General features: G+C 35.9%; 1 protein-coding gene across 3 annotated transcripts in view; it reads right to left on the bottom strand.

The window, feature by feature from the left end:
• LOC145268330 (adenylate kinase 7-like) overlaps window positions 1-24,139 on the bottom strand; it is a 107,186-nt gene that overhangs the window by 80,922 nt on the left and 2,125 nt on the right. For 2 of the 3 annotated variants that reach the window (XM_080123822.1, XM_080123820.1), the window contains exon 1: window positions 5,941-6,089. The exons of the other annotated variant lie outside the window; for it this stretch is intronic. In XM_080123822.1, coding sequence (XP_079979948.1) covers window positions 5,941-6,042 — 102 coding nt within the window. In that variant the 5' untranslated portion in view covers window positions 6,043-6,089. Of the gene's footprint in view, window positions 1-5,940; window positions 6,090-24,139 lie in introns of those variants that run through there. 3 annotated transcript variants of the gene reach the window in all.

Below are 24,139 nucleotides of genomic sequence, written 5' to 3' on the forward strand. Positions count from 1 at the left end.
AACCAGTGGCTGAAAGCATCTTCTTATCTATTGCTAAGAAGTGGCAAGATGAGAAAGAACTCTAGAACTCGATTCTTTTTCTATAACTGCTTACCGAAATAACTTGCCTTACATTCTTGTGTTCATATGTTTAGTTGAAATTACCTTTTATTTTATCTTTTATTACACCATTTGTCATTGAAATCAACGAAATCACTCATTTTTCAATCAAATCGATTTGATTGCCTGCTCTAGTCACCCACTGCAGTGCACCGGGAGGAAGCTTCACATACCTCCCTGCAGAGACTTAATCAACAAGACATTGTACGGTGGAATGATAAAATTATTACCCTAGAAAAGACGACGTGATTCCATTTCCGTTTGATGAAAACCGGTTTTCTTTTTTTTGTTGCAGACCATCTACTAGTTGGCCAATAGTGTACAAATTCCTAGAGCGATAAGAGCCTTCTATCACGTCTGAAAGTGACAAAATGTTCAACAAGTGAGATCAGAGATGTGCTGCTATACAACTCATGCTCTCTAACGATCCAAATTATGACAACAGGACCAGTCACCCTCAAAATCCATCACTGGATTGCCACGAATAACAGGGATGTACCTAGGGTGATGAAAACAAAGTTTCCGGCCACGGTTATGATCTTTTGCGTGGTTTCACATGAAGGCCACATTATGTCGCCTCACATCTTCAAAGTCAGCTTGAAAATCAACACCAAAGTGTACCTGGATGCGCTGAAAAGTACGGTGATCCCCTGGTGCAATCAGGTGGCTGCTGACAGACCCTGGGTGTGGCAGCAGGACTCTTGTAACGTTCTGACTGCAATATGAGGTGTAGATTACATAACAAAGTGTAGATATCACACCAAAGTAGATTCATGGCACACAGATAACAAGCTAAAGGTAGCACCAAAATATCTTATGAACAGTTTCAAAATGTTAAAAGCATACAGATCGACAGATAATTAATTATAATTGCGCTTGGCATAAATTATTTGTTGTTCATTTTGTTTTGTTTTTATATGATTTCGCAACTGCTGACTATTCTGCACTATTACCAATAAATTTTGTTCAAATGCTTAAGCATGGATGTTGTTTTTTTATAAGAGTTTGCATTGGCAAAAAAAAAAAAAACTAGTAAAATTAGTTTTTTTTTTTTTTTTTACATAGTACGTCACTACTTATCAAGGCCGATAGGCCACTCAGGGATAAGGGTTAAAAAGTGTAGAGTAGTCAAAAGGACAATATAGTAATCGATAGTAATGGAAGTTCGGTAAATTTGTTAACTTAGGTGGAACGGCTCATCAGAAACTTGTTCACGTTGGACTTGAAGACAACCATATTATAGAAAGCTGGAAAGCAGGAAAACGGAAGACAATTCCACAGGCGTGCAGTTCTAAGAAAGAAGCTTTAAAAAGGAATACAACTATGTTATTTTAATTTAACTTAACAGAGACTACGGCTTTTCCGCTATGATCGGCCCTTAGTGTAAATGTGGTATTGTGGTAATTGATTCTAATTAAGAGCAGGACAGATATTGTTATCACTATAGACCAAGGGTAACCAATGACATCGATTTCCTCCAACCCTTTTGAGATAATGTGAACGGATGGGGTCCGAAGATCCAGCCTCGTTCTGAGTTCGGGGTAAAGCTGTCATACTCTGTGACCAGTGTCAAGGCAAAAAATTAACCCTTAGAATACATTATTTATTACTATAGACAACATTTAAGAATTAGAATTAAAATCAATAAAAATGAACAGTTCAAAGAATAAAATTTGGGAAAAAAATCAAAGAGTGCAAATAATTAAAATTTAGAATTTTTTAATTAAACAGTTCAAAGAATTAGAATTTTTAATGGTTCAAAGCAGATTCGGGTTTGTGCTACTATACACATAGATTCAAAAAAGTGGTAAAAAACAACAAATATATAACAAATAAATGTTACCAAAGGCAAGATAATTTACTTCTCTACCTAATTGGATATGTTTTTTAGTGTTTTTTATTTAATGTAACATGTTTATTCAGTTCAAAAAACGTACAGTGTTTACCGATGTATTGGAAAATTTAAAATGGTGCCTTTCTCTCTTGTGAACACGGTAAGTTTGGAAAAATGAGTTAGAAATAAAAAACTATACAAAATACTCGATCAATATATGTTATCGTGATATAGGCTGACATGTATTCGGTGGGTATTTTGCATAGTTTTTTTTTATTTTTACTCATTTTTCCAAACTTACTGCGTTCACAAGAGAGAGTCGGGTGCCATTTTAAATTTTCCAATACATCGGTAAACACTGTACGTTTTTCGAGCTGAATAAACATGTTACATTAAATAAAAACGATAAAACATTATCCAGTTAGGTAGAGAAGTAACTTATCTTGCTTTTGATAGCATTTATTTGTTATATATTTGTTTTTTGACAACTTTTTCGAATCTTTGTGTATGTTACATGATAAAAGGGCTGTCCCCTTTTCATGTAAGTAAAAAATATAGGGAATTAGTTAAATGTAAATATGAAATAGGATAGTCAAGGATTCGAACTTGCGAAGCTAGATTTGGAATTGAGAATTCCAATCATAAGTTAAAATAAATACAGAATGTTATTGAAATAAGGAATTGCAATTGTTTAGCTTACATATCTGTATATGGAAAAGGAATGCAATAATGAAATTTGTTTCTGTGAAAATTAAAATAAGGAATTTAATCGTCAATTGAAATTGTAAACATATTTTGTAAAAATGTTATTTGAAAAATAGGTTACTGAACTTGGGGTCATGTCAAGTTTGGCAACGTGACGCATGTCATCCAACGTGCTTTATGAGCACATTTTTAATCATGCGATGACGTGACGAGTTCTCAATATAGGTACAGTTTTTAGATACAGTCTGGGAGTCTGGGAGAAGAGTCGGAGAGAAGCAGAGAGGTTCAGACTGATTCTCCGTCAGAATCAAGACTACCTCTAGAAGCGAGAAGGGTTTTAGAAATAACCATGTAAAGAAACTTTGAATTCCTCAAGCGGAATCATGGACCGGTCATGAATAAAGTACATCATCATCTTTGTGTATCTGCGTCTTCTGTGTTCATCATTACAACGAGAAAGGTAACGTGTTTATATTATATGCACAACTGTCAAAACGTAAATGTCAAACGCACTATCTCTCGGTCTATCTATCAAGATATTCATAAATCTCCTCTAGTTGAATTGGTTCTCTTGTAGTAACATGTACACTGTCTATTATATATATACAGAACTGTCACTCTCTTTATATATACCTGTTTATGTCTCCAATATGCTATCTCTTACAACATGAACATCTTAAGACATATGAACACTCAAAACACAAGACGCTCCTAAGAAGTCTCTATCACTAAGACTCTCACAAATATGAAGAACAACAAATAACATCAGTCCTCTTCAAATAAGAATTACATAACATGTACACTAATACAAACCCCAAAATTCTAATTATTTGAACTGCTTAATTAAAAAAAAAATCTGCGGGTTTGTGTTACTATACACAGAGGCAATAGTTGTATAAAAGTTTTCAGTGACAGTTGAACATCTTCTAAAAATCATCTTCTAAAAAACTTCCATGTTTTATTGAAATGTGCCTTTTTTATGTGAAGGGGCCCTTCACTAACAATAATTTTTGTTTCTTTTTATCCGACATTTGTCTTGGACAAATTAGGCACGTGGGTCCTTCTGTTCTTATGATATTCTTCTCTCTTAAGAATGCTTTCGCCTCAGTATAGGAACTCAGTTGAAAGAAAGATTTTTTTTTTTTTTTTAATTAAACAGTTGAAAGAAATAGATTTTTATTTTTAATTAAACAGTTGAAAGAAATAGATTTTCTTTTTTTTTTTAAATTAAACAGTTCAAAGAAACAGATTTCTTTTTTAATTAAACAGTTGAAAGAAATAGATTTTTTTTAATTAAACAGTTGAAAGAAATAGATTTTTTTTCATTAAACAGTTGAAAGAAATAGATTTTCTTCTTTTTTTTAAAATTAAACAGTTCAAAGAAACAGATTTTTTTTTAATCAAACAAGTTGAAAGAAATAGATTTTTTTTAATTAAACAGTTGAAAGAAATAGATTTTTTTTTTAATTAAACAGTTGAAAGAAATAGATTTTTTTAAAAATTAAACAGTTGAAAGAAATAGATTTTTTTTTAACATTAAACAGTTGAAAGAAACAGATTTTTTTAATTAAACAGTTGAAAGAAATAGATTTTTTTTTAATTAAACAGTTGAAAGAAATAGATTTTTTTAAAATTAAACAGTTGAAAGAAATAGATTTTTTTTTAATTAAACAGTTGAAAGAAATAGATTTTTTTTTAATTAAACAGTTGAAAGAAATAGATTTTTTTAAAAATTAAACAGTTGAAAGAAATAGATTTTTTTTTAACATTAAACAGTTGAAAGAAACAGATTTTTTTAATTAAACAGTTGAAAGAAATAGATTTTTTTTAATTAAACAGTTGAAAGAAATAGATTTTTTTAAAATTAAACAGTTGAAAGAAATAGATTTTTTTAAAAATTAAACAGTTGAAAGAAATAGATTTTTTTTAACATTAAACAGTTGAAAGAAACAGATTTTTTTAATTAAACAGTTGAAAGAAATAGATTTTTTTTTAATTAAACAGTTGAAAGAAATAGATTTTTTTTAAATTAAACAGTTGAAAGAAATAGATTTTTTTAAAAATTAAACAGTTGAAAGAAAGTTTTTTTTTTTTTTTTTTTAATTAAACCAGTTGAAAGATAGATAGCCTCAGAACGAGGCTGGATCTTCGGACCCCATCCGTTTACAGTATCCCACTTTTGATAACCTTGCACCTAATTTGTTTTAAATGAAATTAAAAACAAATATTTTCTACAAATAAATAAACCAGAGTATCGTATCTAATTTGTCCGTACTCAATGAAGGAGAAATCCTTTTAGAGTGAGGCAAGGCAGGCACTGAGGCAATTATTTATTTTTGTTCGAATCCAGATTGACCATTTTGGGGGAGCTGGATTTTCCCCTACATTAAAAAGCCGCCCTTGAGTCTAATTCTGTCTTCGTGGGAGAGCCAAGTAAATTGTATATATTTTTTGCAAATAAATAATTTAAAGTGTAGTATCTGTTTGGATACTGCACTTTATCTTTTCTGCCCTCAGTCAGTGAAGAAATCTTTCTAGACCGAGGCAATTTTTACGTTTGCCCCAATCCAGAATGTCCCTTTTTGAGAAGCTAAATTTTCTCCATTAAAAAAAAAACAAAAAAAAAAAAAAAAAACCTTGTGTCAAACTCTGCCCTTGTGGCTGGGTAGAGGGTGGATAGTAAATATGAATAGACGATGCGCGGTGCGTGCGGTGACTTTCCCACTTAAACTTCTGAAAATTCAAATTTTCTTTCCCGAGCGTTTATTTCTCTCTCTCTCTCTCTCTCTCTCTCTCTCTCTCTCTCTCTCTCTCTCTCTCTCTCTCTCTCTTTCCTTAATCTTTTTCATCCTAACTTGGAACGTAAAGGGTTAGTATTTGGGATCGTGTCTAGTAGGGGACTGTAAGGAATTGAGCAGCAAGATGTCTGTTCACTGAACAGTGACACTATTCAGTGAACAAGACATCTCGCTGCTCAACATTACATTTACACTTCAAAAGGTTAGTACAGCCAGGGAAACAGGAAAATGACAGGGAATTCCAAAGTCTAGCAATCCGAGGGAAGAAATTATTAGAGTAGAAGGCATTCCGGGACCTTCAACAGTGAAGTGAAGTGGTGGGATTTTGCTGCTTGTCAGGCTAGTCGAGGATATGAACTTCAAGACGGCACAAGTACTATATGAGTTCATCGAAAGCAGAACACATTCCATTACTTGTAAAACAGGCACAGGAGGAGGGGGGGTGCAAGTTGCAACAATAACATTACGGCGATATGGGATAGCAGTTAAATTCACATTACTAACCTTTGCGATATTAAGCCCATTATATTGATCAACATGATTTATAAATACTCTTTTCGATGTTATTTCCTCAACAAGGGATCCTTCGTCGTCCTTCTCCTCCATTTTGATGTTGTACGTTTATTTTAACAACGGTTGCTAAGCAACCATAGTTCGCCTCGTTTTCAAATCGATTTTTATTATGAGGCTCAAAACTTACTTCTATTCAATAAATAAGTAAATAAATATATTTACAAAAAAAAAAAAATGAAAATAAAAATAATAACACCATTTGTTTTATTTATTCGGTGCTAATGCAGAGAGTGATCTCCGCGCTATTTTTTAAATCGTATTTCCAAGTTTAATTAAAGTTTAATTAAAGTTTTATGATATGTTTTTTTTTTATTCAAAGTTAAAGTTTTTTTTTAATTCAAAGTTAAAGTACAGAATAGGTACAAAACACCCTCCCCTCCCCATGTTAAGAATGGCATTTTAAATAATAATGTTATTATTTCAGCACGGATCACTCTCTGCATGAGTACCATTTATTCTTTCGGCTAGAATCAAGAGATTATTGGCCTACTTGTTTTCGGTTCGAACCAGATCTAAAAACAATGGACGGTATTTTATTTAGAAAGAGTTGGGTCTTACCACCAACAACGAGAGACATTGATAGTGGTGCTGTGCTGGTGCTGGTGCTTTTATTAACCAAATTTTTTATTCTTTGTTTTTTTTTTTAATTGGTTTTTTTTTTGTGTGTTTTTCGCCACTCCACACTAATGAAATGATTGTATATAAACGTGGTAATTTATTTTCAATACTTTTTTTTTTAACGATTTGGGAAATTTTAAATAGGATAGCCCCTGAAGTGAATGTGGTATTATGGCGATTGATGATTCTAGCTTTTTGTTGTTGTTGTTGTTGTTGTTGTTGTTGTTGTTGTTGTTGTTGTTGTTGTTGTTTTTTGTTTGTTTGTTTTTTTTACATAGGGGTCACCACTTATCAAGGCTCGGAGGCCACTCGAGGGTAAGGGTTATTGAGTGTACAGTAGTCAATGTGATAATATCGTAGTAATCGTTAGTAGTAGAAATTTGGTCAATTGGATTATTTAAGGAGACGGTTCATCAAGAATTTGTTTACGTTGGACTTGATGACAACGATATTGTAGTCGGCTGGAAACCAGACTAACGGAAGAGATTTCCACAAGCGTGCAGTTCTAAGAAAGAAGCTTTGTTCATGGAATCTACGTTTCGGTTTAGACACAGGTAAAGAGTGAGGAAAATTATTGACAGTGGTTTCAACTAGACGGGTGTTTTTTGTGAAAGGTTGGCGAACGTGTCGGAATTTTATCTTGCTTCCAGATAAATTTGACGCTAAAGTAACTAACCTGAAAAAAAAAAAGACAGCATGAAATAAAAGGGGGGGGGGTAAAGAATAAGATATAAAGGTCTTGCTTTGAAACGAAGAAGAGATTTTATTCATAATAAAATTAGTTGCAAATTTTTCCCTTTGCGAACATTAAATTAAAAAAACGCCAAGTATAATGAAAAAAATAACACTGGTTCTCATAATGAAGATGTCGTATCCATGAACGAATACAATAATAAGATTCAAAATAGTAGTTTCTAATCACACTCTCATGTGTAGTAAATTTTAGGAGCCTACTCATAAATTGAAAGCCAGTGAGACACGTGCCTTTTTCTTTTTTTTTTCGTTTAAAGTCCTTTTAGAATTTTCTCTCCCTCCATGTGCGAGCAAAAAACCAAAGCCACGCAGATGGATTTCAGAAGCATGCCTCGTCACATGTCTGGGGTATTCTTGCCGGGTTTTCTTCTTTGAAGGAGGTGCCAAAATTCCTTGTCACGTAAAATAAGGTCTTTTCTTAAAATAATTACACTCCTTCAATATACGTGCAAAATGTAGCAACGTAGATAGTTTTCAGAAGTATGCCTCATCGCATGCCCGAGGTATTCTTGCCGGGTTTTCTTCTTTGAAGGAGGCTCGTAAAAATTCCATTTTCAGCGCCGGGCAATGAAACGAACGTCCAATATCCTCGTCGCCAGAATTTCAAAAGAGGGCGAATCTCACGCTCGGCTCGTGATGTCATCACGGAGCTAGCATTTCCCTTTTCTCCAAATTAAAGGGAGTTTCGTACAAACCCAAAATGTACGAAACTAAGAATCAAAAAAGATATGAAATACAAAAAATCAAATACAAGAACCAGATAAAAAATAATAAATGTAAACAGGAGGGGGGGGGGATGTAAAAAAAAAATTCCAACAAACGGGGGCGGCCATAGATTGAAGCTCAGATGAGCACTTGCATGTTTCCAGCAGCTCCTGCCTAAATATGGCAACAGTACTCCATCATTGGACGTACTTGGCTCTTAGATATAGAATTGCATCAGCAGTAAGATATTTACTGGAGTGGTAGAAGGATCCCACCATTTTTCCAGCGACCTTGGCAACAGATTTGATGTACGTGTTCTATTTCAGATCAGAAGTAAAGGTCAAGCCCAGAAGCTTCTCAAAACATGGAGTCTCCCCAAGACGAGTGCCATTCATTTCAATTGATGCCAGATGCCAGTTAAGAGTAGGATAGACATTTTCTAGTCATGGTAACAAAACATGATCAACAGCATCCATTACCCACATTTTTGAATAACCTTGTGCCTAATTTATTGTAAATGCATTTTTTAAAAATATTTTCTGCAATCAAAGTCTATAAGGCCACCATTCGCCCATGTATGGCGTATTGTTATCATATTTGGGCTGATGCATCTGCTACTAGTCTCTCACTCCTAGACAAGATTCAAAAGAGAGTCGCTAACCTGATAGTTCCTGAAGCTTCAGCCTCTGTCCCATTGACAAAATGTTGCATCCCTCTGCCTGTTCTACAATTATTTTAATGGTGAATGCTCTGACGAACTGCAAGCACTTGTGCCCCCTTGACGTAAATACCCCCGACAAATCCGACAAGCAGCTAAATCCCACCCCTACACAATAGAGATCCCTAGATGTAAGAGAGCTTTCTACTCCAGTAGTTTCTTCTCCAGAACCACTAGACTTTGGAATTCCCTTCCGGGTCCCTGCTTCCCCGACTGTACTGACATGCAGAAGTACAAGTGTAACGTGAACCGACATTTTGCTTCCCAACTCCCTACATAGTATCCCAGTAGCTTATGTTCCTGATAGTAGCCCCCTACACCAAAGTGGCAATGTGCCTTGTTTGGGGTGAAAATGTAATAAAAAAAAATTTTTAATTAAAAAAAATATATATAACATAAAATGGTAACACACTTTCTGACCAGATTGCATTTGAATGTGATGTAACCGTTTTAGTTAAATAATAGATGCTACCATGTTCTTTTTTTATGTAGGAGAGAGGGTGCTTTGAGTTGAGGGTATAATTAATGGAAAGGGAGTTGTTGCCACCTAAAATTAGGATTATGATTGAAACGTATATAAGTTTCTATCTTTTTTTCTTACTCTTTCACCCGAAACAAGGCATATTGCCACTTGGAGCATAAGGCCCTACTATTTGAGATCGTCTCTAACAGGACACTCTGGAGAGTTGAGCAGCAAGATGTCAGTTCACCTAACACTTAAACTTCAACAGATTAGTACATTCAGAGAAGCAGGAAACAGGGAGGAAATTCCAAAGTCTAGCAATCCGAGGGAATAAACTATTAGAGTAGAAGGGATATCAACAGTGAAAGGGTGGGATTTTGCTGGTTGTTTGGTTGGTTGTGTGTATGCACATCAATGGTGTACAAGTGCTATGAGTTCATCAGAGCACATTTCATTAAAGTACCATATATACTTGTGTATGGGTCGATTTTGTGTATAAGTTTATCTTGTGTATAAGTCAATGTGCATTTTAAAATCAAAAATTGCGTCATTTTAGGTATTACTTGCGTATAAGTCGACTGTAGATTCTAAACAAGTTAAATGATCTGTCTTGTTGCAATATTTTGGAGTTATAATGGGGTATGATCCCACACAGTCGGACGATTCTATTTATAAACGATGCTGCTAGGAACTGACGAATCGAATTAATGCACATTCTGCTACCAACCAATCAGAAACCAGAATTGCTCCATAAATATTAAACCTTTTCCGTAGCAATTTCACATGTTTTTTGTTTTTTTTCCATCTCGACACGGTAAGAATATTTTGCTCTGTGGAACTGTCTACTGCAAACAAGTCACCTCTCAGGACTTGTGTGTAACAGCAAACCATCAGAAACTGTTCTGTCTACTGCAAACCAGTCACCTCTCCAAACTTGTTTAGAACAACGAACCATCGGAAACTGTTCTGAAACTAAACATGCCTTATACTTCTAGATGTCTCATGGCTCTTTCTTGCACAGATAATTTCATTTTTTTTTTTTTGTAAGACATATTATAAATTTTTTCTAGGCATCCATGAGCGATAATACGTGCAAGTGTGATCTATTCGATTTTCATATATAGAACCAACCTGCTGCACATTTAAATGCAATGAATGCAAATGTTGTTAATCAAACATTCTGATCAATGATACATTGTAGATTAAATGCATACATTGCACAAGCTGTAATATACTGTAATAATGTGAATGCATGCGTTAAGTGCTATTAAATGGTTTTATTAAATAGTTGTCATTAAATTGTTAAAACTTGTTGAACTTAGAGGAGAACAACATGTCATAAACACTACATTTCCTAACCTACTAAAAAAAAAACTCATATCATCACACTAATACATCATATCGAACTTAGGTCTATAGTCACGTCTAGAAAGTGAACATTGCAAGAGCTATTCCATTTATTATTAAGCCTCCCACTGAAAAACCGTGCACGTACAAACACACTGCAGTGGGGTTCGGAAGGAGTGTGATTAATTACTAGGATTACCGATATATATACCACGTGCACAAACAAAATGGTGTTTTCTATGTTATGATCAAGCGCCGAGTCACTCTTTGACAACATTTCCAAAAAAATTACCTATGTATAAATCAACCCCCTAAAAATAACCTTAAAATCGTTTCCAAGAAATTCGACTTATATGCAAGTATATACGATACTTGTAAAACAGGCGCAGGGATACAGCTGACAGTGCAGGACTTATTAGATGTGAGACTCTTTCTTGGATCCTGTCTAAAAGTGAGAGACTAGTGGTAGTTGCACCAGCTCAGATTTGGCAACAATACTCCATGCATGGGTGAATTGTTGAGGTATAGGATACTCTCTGGTGTGAGTAATTTTCTAGCATGGTAGAGGGAGCCCACCTACTTTGCAGCAGCCTCGGCAATTTCATCAATGTATTTGTTCTGATTCATGTTGCCTTTGAATGTTAGGCTGAGGAATCTGAAAGATGAGTTCTCAAATAGGGTATTATTCATCACGGTGGTTGAGAAGTTTTTTTTTTTATGGTTGTTAAAGGAAAGAAGTTTAGTTTTAGTGGCATTAAATGTTTCCATCCATTTACGGCCCCATTCCACTACAGACTGACAGCCATTTTCTAAGATCTCTGCCATTGTTTTCAGTGTAGGTACATTCGTTTTCCCCTCATGTCTATTATATATTTATCATTGGCGTCAGCAACCATCCATCTTGGGAGACAATCATTATTTGTCGAAAGAAAAACAATTCGCCTTCAGTTCACAATTTTTTATTTCGTATAAGGCAGCCATGACTTCCAAAACTAATTGTTAGTTTTTGGTTCGTTTTTTTAACAAGTCCGTTAAAGGTGCAAGTAAAGCATTGGTAATAGTTAATTATGCCTACAAAACGGCGTACTTGTCTGACAGATCTCGGTAGGGGGAAATTTGAAATGGCTCTTACTTGTCGATTAAATGTCCGAGAAATTGAACTTCTTGGTGGCCAAAAGCACATTTATCGGTGTTTAGTTTAAGACCGAAATGTGACAGTCTTTCAAAAGTTTGTTTCAGGTGTAGCTGGTGTTCTTCGAGGTTTCTGCTGGCGATTAAAACGTTGTCCACATATGCGAATATGAACGGCAGCCCTCTGAAAACTTTGTCAATCAAACGTTAGAAAGTTTGACAGGCGTTTCTCAGCCCCAAAGGCATCCTTAGGAACTCGTAAAGGCCAAATGGTGTGGTCGGTGCAGTTTTATGAATGTTTTCTTCTGCGACTGGAATTTGAAAATATGCCTTTACGGGGTCCAGTTTGGAGAAAATTGTGGCGCCTTGGAGTCCATTGCCGAAGTCATGGATATGGGGCATAGGATATCTATCCGGAACTGTTTCCGCATTTAAGCGTCTAAAATCTCTGCACGGGCGCCATGTGGTGTTTTCAGCTTTTTGTACCATGTGGAGTGGTGATGACCAAGCACTTTTCGAGAGGCGTATTATCCCCATGTGAAGTAGGTTTTAAAACTCGGATTTTGCCAATTTGTATTTATCCGGTTTCAAGCGTCTATGGGTTGAATAGACGGGCGGTCCTGTTGTCTTAATATAGTGCTTAGTGCTATGTTTGATGGGGTCCGTGTTTTTAAACGGCTGGGAAAGTTGAGGAAATTTTTGGAGTAACCGGTGGACGTGTAAATCTTCAGGTAGGGCAGCGCTGATTCGGTGGTTAAAAATTTTGAGGTAGTTCCTCTCACCGAAATTTTTTTTTTTGTTGTCTGTCAATGTGTGATGAGTCATGTCGACAGACAGGTTGAAATGGCTAAAAAGTCTGCCCCCAAAATTGGAGTGGTCATGCTGGCTATGGTGAAATTCCAGAAAAAATTCCTTCGCATTCCAAGGTTTAAATTTAAAGTTTTCTCACCAAAAGTGGGTATTTTTGTACCGTTGACGGCTTGTAGGCTGAAAAATTGAGTCCCTGTTGGGTGGCCATGTGGTGTCAGTATGACGCTGATTTCCACTCCGGTGTCTATTAAAAAGTTATATTCGTGAATTTTGTCACGGATATAAAACAGAAAACCTTTTTTGTGCTTCAGCTACAGTCGTCGTTACTGGCTAGAAGGTTCGTTTCCCTGTGCTGTTTTTTTGAACGCGCAGGGTGTAGTGCATTTTCTCGCGTCGACGCCAAATCTCCTGTGGTAGAAACAAACAGCTTGTCTATGTCGTGACGTGGACCGGTTCCTGCTTAAACTTCTTCGCCTGTAACTTTGTCATGTGCCATTGTAGTTTCTGGGATAATGTCGATGTGTTTGAAGTACGTCAGCTAGCTGCTTTGAAGGCTTTTCAACTGTAGACTTTAATTCGGCTAATTCCTCGTCTCAGTTTTGGTTAGGTTGCCGTTGGTGGGCGTATACTTGTTGGCTCCGGGAACTTTCATGAATTCTGTTGGCTATGTCGGTGAGCTTTTCTGTTGCTGTCTCCTCTGACATCAGAGCGAGGATTTGCTTGGTACTTGGGGGTAATTTACCCAACCAGAGACTCCTCATGATGCTGTCCAACATTTTGTTATCTCCCAGCAAGGCTTTCATATGGCGAAGTAGTTGAGAAGGCGTACGGTCTCCTAACTCAACTTGCGTGAATAAGTTATGAAGCATAGCTTCGTTGGAAACACCAGTTCATTGCAGGATTGCTTGCTTCAGCATGTCGTACGGTATTTTCTTAGGTACATTTTCGAGAAAATCTGTAACTTCCTCTACCACCTCCAACGGCAGTTTTTCCACTAGGTAACAATAACGCATTCGTTGTGATGTTACCCGCTTAGCGTCAAATATGGCCTGTAATTGGACAAATCATATTTTGTATTTGTCGGGTTGAAGGGTGGAATATTTAATGCCATGGTTTCATTGTAGGAGTCCGTCTGTTGAAGTTCCATTTTTTTTTTTTTTGTTTAAATTTTTATCTTGTACGCAGTTTGAAAATATTCCTCCACATGGTCGACAAGTTTGTTTGTTTTTTTTTAGGAGAAGAATTATTTTTCATGCGTGCCGTGAATTTGTGTGGGAGAGTTTAGTTTACACCGCGTGTTTCATTCAAACACATTCATTTCATTTTAAAATAACGGGGTCACCATCGTTTGTTGCAGACCAGGATATATATATCCTAACTTGCTACAAAAAAAAATAATGAAACAAATGGAAAGAAGGAAACAAAACTCAATTGCTGGATAAAGTAAACATGTCGTTTATTTTCTGGCAAAAATAAAGGGTTTAGGTGGAACAAGTGTTCATTCAGGCGTTGACGACTACGTGCGTGGAAAAGAAAGGAATGAAGTAGAGGAACGAGAAATGGCAGTCCCGCATGTAGAAAGAGAAAGAGAGAGAGTATTGGCCTCAGCAAAACCGCGCGTGCATGATAGCAGTCGTCTACGTGAAAAAGTCTTCAAACCGAGAGCTGTGGACGCAAACTTGTCCAAGGCAAAAGGGAAGAAAGAGGAAGTTGAATGTTTGTTGTTGACTTTTATACCGGGGTCAGTGTTTTGACTGCGCATGTCTAGAATTCCTTTCAGGGGAAGTGACGTTTCCCATGTGTGCGTAAATGTGCTCATATGTGTGCGTACATGTGTGTACATTAGCGTGTGTGTGTATGCACATGAATGTGAGTGTATATACGTGAACGTGAATATATGTACGTGTCTGTGTGTATGTGCGTGCGTACATGTGTGTATGTATATGTGAGGAAAAAAAACATGAAATAATTAAATATACAATAAATAAATGTTACCGCAGCCAATGAAAGTTACTTTAATACCTTCCTGCTTATTTTTTTTGTGTTTTTAACGCTCTTTATTTGATCTAAAAAATTCAGTTTTTACAATCGAATTTAAAACAATATGGCGACATATTCTTGTTGGGAAGGAAGCTTCATTTTGAAATTTGCGGTTTCTATGTTCCTCGATTTTTTTTTTTTTTTTTTTGCACATCTTAGACTCTTATGCATTTTTCTTTGGGAATGGATGAATTTCGTCACTTGTGCAGTTTAACATTCCAAAGACTTATTAGATTTTAATGCTTTTCATTTCTCTTGGGTGAGGTATTTGATTTAGGAAGACTCGTCCATGGAAAACTCGTCCACGGAAAAGTCATCCATGGAAAACTTGTTCATTTTTGCTAGGTAAGAAAATTGGGCCATTATTGAATGAATATTTATTGAAAACATTTTATGACTGTTCTTGAAGGAGATACTGTTTTTAGAAGAGATTACACCCCCCGCCTAATATTTGTACTTGTTTTATAAAAGATAAAATCGACTTTTCTAAGTATTCATTTTCTTCCTAGCTGAATATGTTTTTAGTGGTATTATATTGTTATTTTTGGCACCAGATGTATATGATCGTCGATGGTTACAATAACAAATTTAGTGTATGGTAGCAAGAAAGACAGACAGAGTATTACGTTAAATATTTAATGAAAGACACAAAATGTTTGAAAATTTCTCTTGTTGATAAGGGTGTTTCCGAGAAGAAAATAACAAAGTCCCTGTTATTAAGGTTTGTTAGAAGTAAAACAAATTAGAAATGTCTCATATGATTTGTGACATGTACTTCTGCCACCACTGCTGGTCAGCTGGAGTGGTGAGCACTTATATATTGCGTGCGCGGACAAAGTTGAGTTGTAAACAATAGAAAACTTTTGCTACCAGGTGTGTCATAATGATACGGTTAGCCTTGCCGTAGTTAAATGTTCGTTTCCCTGATTCTATATTTGTTTTATTTCTATTTAAACCTGGCGTGTCTGTGAATGAATTTAGACTAAGTTTGTCATTTGTGGCCATTTTATAAATATTTTTTATCACATATATTTGTATGTCCATCTTTCAACATCTCCTGGCCTTCTCTCTCTTAGCGTAGTTATTTCCTTGGGCAATGGTTTTGCCAGATAATTCTTTGCTATAATGAACTTTGTATTGTAGTGGAAGGATGGGCACAAAAGGCATAGTTTTTGACACCTTAATGCGTTGTTAACAATCGATTGAATATCATAGTGAAGTATTGGTCGGCGCCATTTTAGTTTATGAATCGACACTATCATATCAGTGGCTGCTCCTGCTGATGCAATCTGTGTTTTGTTTACATGCAGTTATAGGCTTGATGGAGGTCTTATATTTCACAATATAACACTGCTTTAACTGATTTTAAAGCATTTATTCAGTTAAAAGAAGAGATTACACGTAATATTTAAAAAAATATTTATATTTATTTACTGTTGCTTTAAATATTTTAAATATAATTTAGGGAGGGGTGCTTTTTGAAAAATTATAACTTTCTCAAAAACAAAACAATAAAAAACAAAAAAATCAAAATTAAAAAGATTCTTGAATAACAGGAGTAGAGTTTTTGTTTTTAACAATGAGTTTGTGCATTTAGTATGTGTAAAAAAAATTAATCAAATTAAAAAACAAAAACAAACAGAAACTACCGGACAATTCCAGAGAAGAATCGAACCCTCCCCCTGTTTTTTTTTTTTAATTATTTTTTTAATGCTCCATATTGTTATAAATAAGAAAATTTAGTTAAATTCATCTTCTGCATCCCTGTGTTTACAAAGCCATTTGGCGGAAGTGACGTCAGACAAACTTTTAGCTATGGATGACCAAAACTGTATAGAATGTACCTTTTTTTTTAAGCAAATATAAAAATAGAAGTTTTATTCAAACAGTCTTTATTTGAAATTTTATAAGAAAATTATAAACTTTCTAATAAAAATATGTTTATGAACTGTTTTTTTTTTTTTAAATATTTATGAACAGTTTTTTGTTTTATTTTATTTTTTTTTGAAGAGATTTTGTTTAAAAAATATTTGTGAACTGTTTCTTTTTCCAATAGTCAAATGAAATGAGATTTTTAATAGTCATCTGCCAGAATTCCTCTACCGACATTTACCATAAATTTAAAGCTTAAAAAAATGAATGGAATGAATACAAGAAAAGAAGCTTTATTGGTCATCTTCGTTAGTAAAAATAAGAAAACGGGTTAGTTATGGAAAGTGTGCCTGTGTGAAGACGTATGTTATATTGCATATCCTTCCATATTTACATGAATAAACCAGCAGGATCAGCGACAATGATAATTGTTATATTCCTAAATACTTAGGAAATAAAGACAAACGTGAGTTACACCGAGTGGTATGTGTAATGGGGTTTATTTATAATACAGAAACGTAAGGCTGCTCGCCTAAGGTAAATAGAAGTACATAGTAACAAGTATGGGGAAGAAAGTCTGATAATCAACACGTAAGACTATCCGTCTTACTGCGACTGCTTGTCTGCCGCTGTCTGCCGCTGTCTGCCAAACAGTCCAATATATATATACAGTTTGTAACCGGTGTATAGCCAGTTATGTTCCTTCACAACACCTCCCCCTGAAGCTGAAATCTTCCTGATTTTAGCTTAAATACCTCTTCCTTTTAGGGTCAGGGCTTAATCTCCTGGTAACTTTTCTCTTTCTTGCGCTTTTCCTTCTGGTCAGCGTTACCCGGGGTAAAGGTTTCTGTCCAGCCCGTATGGTCGGTTCAGGCGAAATATTCATTGTTTGCGGTACACACGCTGGTTTTGGTATATCAAAAATATCGCACAATGTTTCCATTGGTGTCTCTTCCACATTTGGAGACAGTCTGGGACGTATTTGATTTCTGTGTCTTTTGCAGACAAAACTTAATCCTTGGATGGTATAGACCATGCTCCCAATCCTTTTTTTGATAATACCTTCAACCCACTGATTTCGTCCATTTTGAAAATTTTTGAAATATACATTTTCACCTGGGGAGAAGCACTTGGTATTAAGGTTTTCTTTTTTGAAAACTTTCTTTTTCTCTGGTAGCAGCCTATCGAAGACAGATCTTATCTTTCTTGCAAACATTAGCTCAGCCGGGGAAGAATTGACATTATTATTAGGATTTGGTGTCACCCTGTAAATTGCTAAAAATGTTTGAATACATTGTTCGTCTGTGTCCGTAGTAAGATTTTTCTTAAGTGCCCTTTTAAACGTATCTACAAATTTTTCGGCCAACCCATTCGATCGTGGATGGTACACAGGTGTTGTCATATGTAGAATATTTAGTGAGTCACAGAATTCTTTGAATTCATGAGCAGTAAATGCTGTTCCATTATCGCTCACTAGGGTTTTTGGCACTCCAAAACGGCTAAAAATTTCATTAAGCGCACTCACAGTGTTTTTTGCTGTTGGATGTCTAAACTTAAATATTTCTGGCCATTTTGAAAAAGAATCTACAATAATCAAGTAAAAATAACCATTTATAGGTCCCGCATAATCAATATGCAGACGTGACCAGGGTAGGTCCGTCTTTGGCCATGGCGTCGTTTTTACTGGAGGATCTCGAGCTGCTAATTGACATCCTCTGCATGTCTTGACACATTTTTCAACTTCCTTGTCCATACCAGGCCAGTACACATATCCTCTCATAAGGGATTTCATTCTCGAAATGCCCGGATGACCTGTATGAAATTCCTTCAGAATTTTCCTCTGTAACGTTAGTGGAATTACGATCCTCTCACCATACATGAGCACATCTTCACAGATGGAAAAAGGCGTTGTTTGATCTACCTTTTTATTTTTTTTTATCCATCCCAATTGATTTTTCATTTTCTTAATGAAAATGTCATTTACTGCCTCTTTTTTTATTTTTTCGAAAGTTACCGGAAGTTCACGTATCATATTACACATTGAACTTGTACATTCACTTTCGTCTTTAAGCGCAGCAATTACCGTTTCTTCGAAACTTTCGCTTCTTTTAGGGATCAACCGTGATAATGCATCTGCGTGTCCTAACTTTTTTGAGGATACATGTTCCATCTTAAACTGATAGTTTAAGAGGGTTACAGCCCATCGCTGTAATCGATTCGCAGTATGTGTGGGAATGCCTTTCTTTGATCCAAATATGGTAAGTAGGGGTTTATGGTCGGTTTGCAAAATAAAAGATCGTCCATGGAGAAATTGATTGTACTTTGTAATTCCAAATATTATCGACAGCGCCTCTTTTTCAATTTGGCTGTAATTTTTCTCCGCTGCAACCAACGTTCTTGAAGCATGGGCGATAGCTTTTGTCCTACCATCCTCATACTTGTGAAGTAATACAGCGCCAACACCGTAATCACTGGCGTCCGTTGCTAGTATTAGTTCCTTTTCTGGATTGAAATGTGCCAATGCTAAGTCTGACAGTAGACATCTTTTGATATTTTGGAAAGCAGATTCACATTCCTTATTCCAGTTCCATTTAACACCCTTTTTCAGTAACTCGTTAAGAGGAGCTCTTAAATTATGTATGTTAGGGATGTAAATTGCATAGTATTGAACTAATCCCAAAAACGATTTTAATTTTGTCACTGAATCTGGAGCAGGCATCTTTTCAATTGCTTCAGTCCTTTGTGGATCCGGTCTTCGACCCTCTTTGTCGATTATTTGACCTAGATATTTAATTTTTTTCATAAAAAAATCGCATTTTTCTGGGCTCAATTTAAAACCAAATTCCTGTATTCTTTTGAATACTTCTTTTACATGCTTCTTATGATCTTGCAAATTTTCACTTTTAATTAGGATATCGTCAAGGTAGGCCATTGAAAATTCCAACCCTGCCAGCATCGTGTCCATAATTTGCTGGAAAATAGCAGGAGCAACCTTTAATCCAAAAGGAAGCCTCTTTAGCTTAAAAATGCCCTTATGAGTATTTATGCCTAAATATTTGGAGCATTCATCGCTGATCTTAATTTGCAAGTAAGCATCTGAGAGGTCTATCTTAGAAAAAATTTTTCCTCCGTTAAGCTTAGAGAACAGATCTTCTGCGGACGGAAGGGGATAATTATGGTCCAATAGACAGTCATTTAAACCCGTTGAAAAATCTCCACAGACCCTTATTCTGTTATTTTTTTTCTTTACATACACGGTTGGACTTGCCCAATCTGTGTGGTTAACTTTTTCAATGACTTCCAGTTGTTGAAGTCTATCCAACTCTTTTTCGATTGCGTCCATCGCTGAAAAAGGCACATTCCTTTTAGGTTTGAATACTGGAGTGGCATTTTTCTTTAATTCAAATTTTGCCTCTGTCTTAATACAGAGTCCTAGTCCTTCGGCAAAAACATTGGGAAATTCAGTTTTCAAATCCTTCAGGAAGTCTTCCCTTTGGTTTGCTTTTTCTGCAGTTAAAACGTTACAAAACGAATTTATGGGTTTCTCCCATAAATTAAACGGACAATCCAATCTACCCCAAACAGGCATGTATTCTTTCCTGGTACGACGTACACTTTGGATTTATGAGTCTGGTTAGCGAATGTCACTTTGCATTTTAATTCTCCCTTGAACTCTAATCTTTTGCCGCACACACTTCTCGCCGTCTTTCTGGTTTTCGTTAATTCAGGTCGACCTATCCTTTTCCATATATCTTCATTTATAATACTAATATCTGCACCGCTATCCAGAAGCAATGTAACCAGATGTCCATTTATCCGAACATCAACATATTTCCGTCTTTCGCAGCTTTTTTCTTTATTCATGCAAAGCGTATTTACATTATCGGTCCCTTGTCTTTTCTTCTGGGTACAGTATGTTCCCTTGTGACCTCTGAGACCACATTCATAACATATTTTGTTCCTAAACCAGCAGGTCTTATTGTTGTGTCTTAAACTACCACAACATTTACACTTTAGCTTTGGGTCTTTGTATCCTTTAAGGATCCTGTGTTCTTGGAACCTGGACTTTCTTGTGGTCCCTTGCCTTTTTACTTGCTGCACCTTAAAAATATTTTTCTCTTCAATGCGAGTGTTGTCTTTCTTTATGTTAATCAGACGTTGACACTCTTCAGTGACTTTTTGCAATGTTATGTTAGGATCCGCCTCCATAATTGTTAGGATCCGTGAACGTATATCTTTGTCCCTTGGTGCTGTGAGACCTTGTACAAAGATTAAACATTTAAATTGGTCTGCGGAAATTTCATTCAATTTAAATGATTCGCATAAACAGTTCACAGTGCAAGCATATTCTAGATAGTCTTCAGCTTCTGCCTTCTGAATGTTCAAACATTTGTATCTAGAGTGAAATAGGCTATCCCTTTTATCAAATATTTTCGACAAGGTACTAATTGTTTCCTCGAACGAAACCTCCTCCGTTTTTTTTGGTAGAATTAGATTTGCATACTTGGTGTTTTCATCAGTACCCAGTTTTTGTAGTAGCAGGGTAACTTTTTCCTCATCGGTCCAGTCTAAACATCTTTTCGTAAAAATTGTTTCGTATCTTCTGTAGTATGCAGGGAAAGTAACACCAGTATCCGGGGAGTAACGAAATTCCGTTAGTGAATTTGAAATACCCTCGGCAGAAAAATTAGTCTTCTTCCCGGTCGACGTTAGAATTAGCTTTTCTAAATTCTTTTGCTGTGTCGACATTTGTCGTTGTAGTATGTTTGTTTGTTCTTGTTGTGCCTCTAAAGTTTTTTGTGTTCTTTCTTGTTGTTGTTGCAGCTGTTGCTGTAGCTGTTGTTGTTGAATTTGTTGTTGTTGTTGTTGTTGCGCTAAAAATTGTTGAGTCATTTTTGTCTGTTCCTGGATGCTAAGGGCTAGAGCCTTAGTTAACTCTGCTAATTGTTCCATGTTAGCTTCTAGTACAAAAATGTCTTTTCGAATTCTACACAATAATTCCAAAGAAAAATCGTAAATTTACGTATATCGTAAATTAGTAGCAATATGCAGACACAACACGTTTCAACAAAGTTCATCCATAGTAATTCAACAGGCTTTGTAAAAACTTTTTTTTTTTTTTTTTTTTTCAACAACGTAAGTTCATACACAAAATATTTCTTACTTCCCACGACAAATAGTTCCAATTATTTATATAAAGGCAATAACAAACAATTAATTTTCCAAAAAAAAAAAAATATATGGCTGCCGTTCCCACGTGGCATAAAATGGTACAATAGTCGTTGTATTTATATTTTTTCTTTCGAAACTCGTAATCCTTTAGTGTAGTTTCGAATTCAACTTGCGACCATTTTTTTTTTTTTTTTTTTTTTTTACTTGTCAAAATAAATATAAATTCCACTTTACCTTGAACATGTTTCTATAATTTCTTGTGAGTTCTTTACGAAGAAAAATCCGTACTTTTCGCTACTTTAGGTAGGAAAAATTTTTAAATTCATTGACGCACGTGGTCAAAAATCCTTGTGTAGTTTGTTTTTTTCGTAAAACAAAAAATCCTTGCATTGTACACAGTCCTTGGTACGGTAATTTATCTCTGTTAAGAGAAAGAACATCCTTTCATCGCCATTGTTATATTCCTAAATACTTAGGAAATAAAGACAAACGTGAGTTACACCGAGTGGTATGTGTAATGGGGTTTATTTATAATACAGAAACGTAAGGCTGCTCGCCTAAGGTAAATAGAAGTACATAGTAACAAGTATGGGGAAGAAAGTCTGATAATCAACACGTAAGACTATCCGTCTTACTGCGACTGCTTGTCTGCCGCTGTCTGCCGCTGTCTGCCAAACAGTCCAATATATATATACAGTTTGTAACCGGTGTATAGCCAGTTATGTTCCTTCACAACAATAATAATGGCGACAAGCCTGTTCGTCGATACAATCTAAATGAACAGACTAAACACACACGACAACATCACAGCCCATTTTTTTATGGACACACATCAACGGAATAACTCGCATCTCACTTCAACAAAGAAAACCGCCAGAGGAAGCCATACATCAAAAGAAAAAGAAAAGTGCAAGACATAAACATCATAGCAGACACAACTCCTGCAGCATATAAATACGAATAATTATTTCATGAAACACTGCAATGGTACAACACCTACTAACACACGCTCACAACTTTCTTAGCTTTAAATCAGCATAACACATGTATAGAAACACCAAACAGATGACTCCCTACAACACATTAAAAGACAAAAATAAACACAAATAAAAAGCAAAAACGATAACCAAGGAATTAAAGCCACCTTTTGTCTACTACCATGTCTGCATCGCCAGTATAAAAGCGACTGCCTTTTCGACAAGCAAACAGATCGGCCCCTGCATGTCAGCCATGAATCTTGCTCCCTCAGCAGCCAGCAACACCAACTACTGAGATTACTGCGCCACAACTGCTGCACTGCCGCCATCTCACTTGTGATACTGGACAGCAAGCCTTCAAGATCACTCCTCTTTCACCATGCCGCCACCAGGTCACCACAACTCACCAGCCAGCGAGCCACTGTCACAACTCTCCACAGCGATATTAGGATTACTCCTACCCCGCCATTGCCGTGCCCATATCCCAGACACCAGAACGCTAAGCCACGTTCCTGCTATCGCCACCCCCACTTCAGCCTGACAATAACTTAGATTTGGTATCCTAACATACCAAACAGTTTGTTTCACAATCGTTTAAACTTTAAATAAAAAGTTTAAAATCAACCTTTCCATTTATCACTTTCTTGTTTCCATATGCTCAGTTTTGTAATATAACATGTAGATTAGATTATATTTTGTAATATATAATGTAGATTAGACAAGCCTGTTGGAAGGGAGAAAGTTCAAGTATGTTTGTGTAGTAGTAGTGGAAACGTGCGTCATGAATGATTAGAGACAACACCGTAGGATGAGTTCGTGTGTGCACTGCATGTGGAGATAGCCCTGTTGGCTTGTTTATATTCAATCATAGTCGAACCCCAAGCCCATAGACTGTGTGTTGGTTTGTTGAGCCCCAAGAGAGAAGTTTGGTTCCATGTGGAGTTGTTGTCTGTCCAAGACCTGAGGAAAAGAGAGAGAGAGGTTGCCAGCTTATTTATAAATTCGGTTATGTGACTGAGAGCTGGCTTCTGATTGGACATACCAGGAAGGAAATGTATTTTAAAATCTCCAGCCGTGAGAATTCGCTCCTGCTTGTGTTTGTTGCAAATCCATCTGCTACAAAAGAATTAGCAAAAAAAGTTGTTTTAAAGTCGTTGTTTCATTTTATTTTTTATTCATTTTATTCATAATGTGTTTTAAAAATGTTCAACTACCATGAAATTTCTGCAGGTTCTGCTAGTTTGTAGTAGTAGTGTGGGGAGCTTGGTCAACATTCACCGATGCCCTGTACCACGGTCGTGATGTGAGCATAGGTAAATGCTTCCCAATCCCCAGAAATGGCATTAAAACAAAGGCACATTTTAAAAGTTCAATATGACTTTTATTTAACAATAGAAAAAAAGGCGAATGATGTTATTGTGTTGATGTATTTTTATGTGTGAGAGTCAAGAAGGTAATAAAGCTAAAATGTATTTCCATGTGGAGAAGTTTGATGAATGATGTGCGCGAAGGTGGTTGTTTAAC

This window comes from Euprymna scolopes, chromosome 43, assembly GCF_053919585.1.
Source record: "Euprymna scolopes isolate OS-2025 chromosome 43, ASM5391958v1, whole genome shotgun sequence".
Taxonomy (NCBI): domain Eukaryota; kingdom Metazoa; phylum Mollusca; class Cephalopoda; order Sepiida; family Sepiolidae; genus Euprymna; species Euprymna scolopes.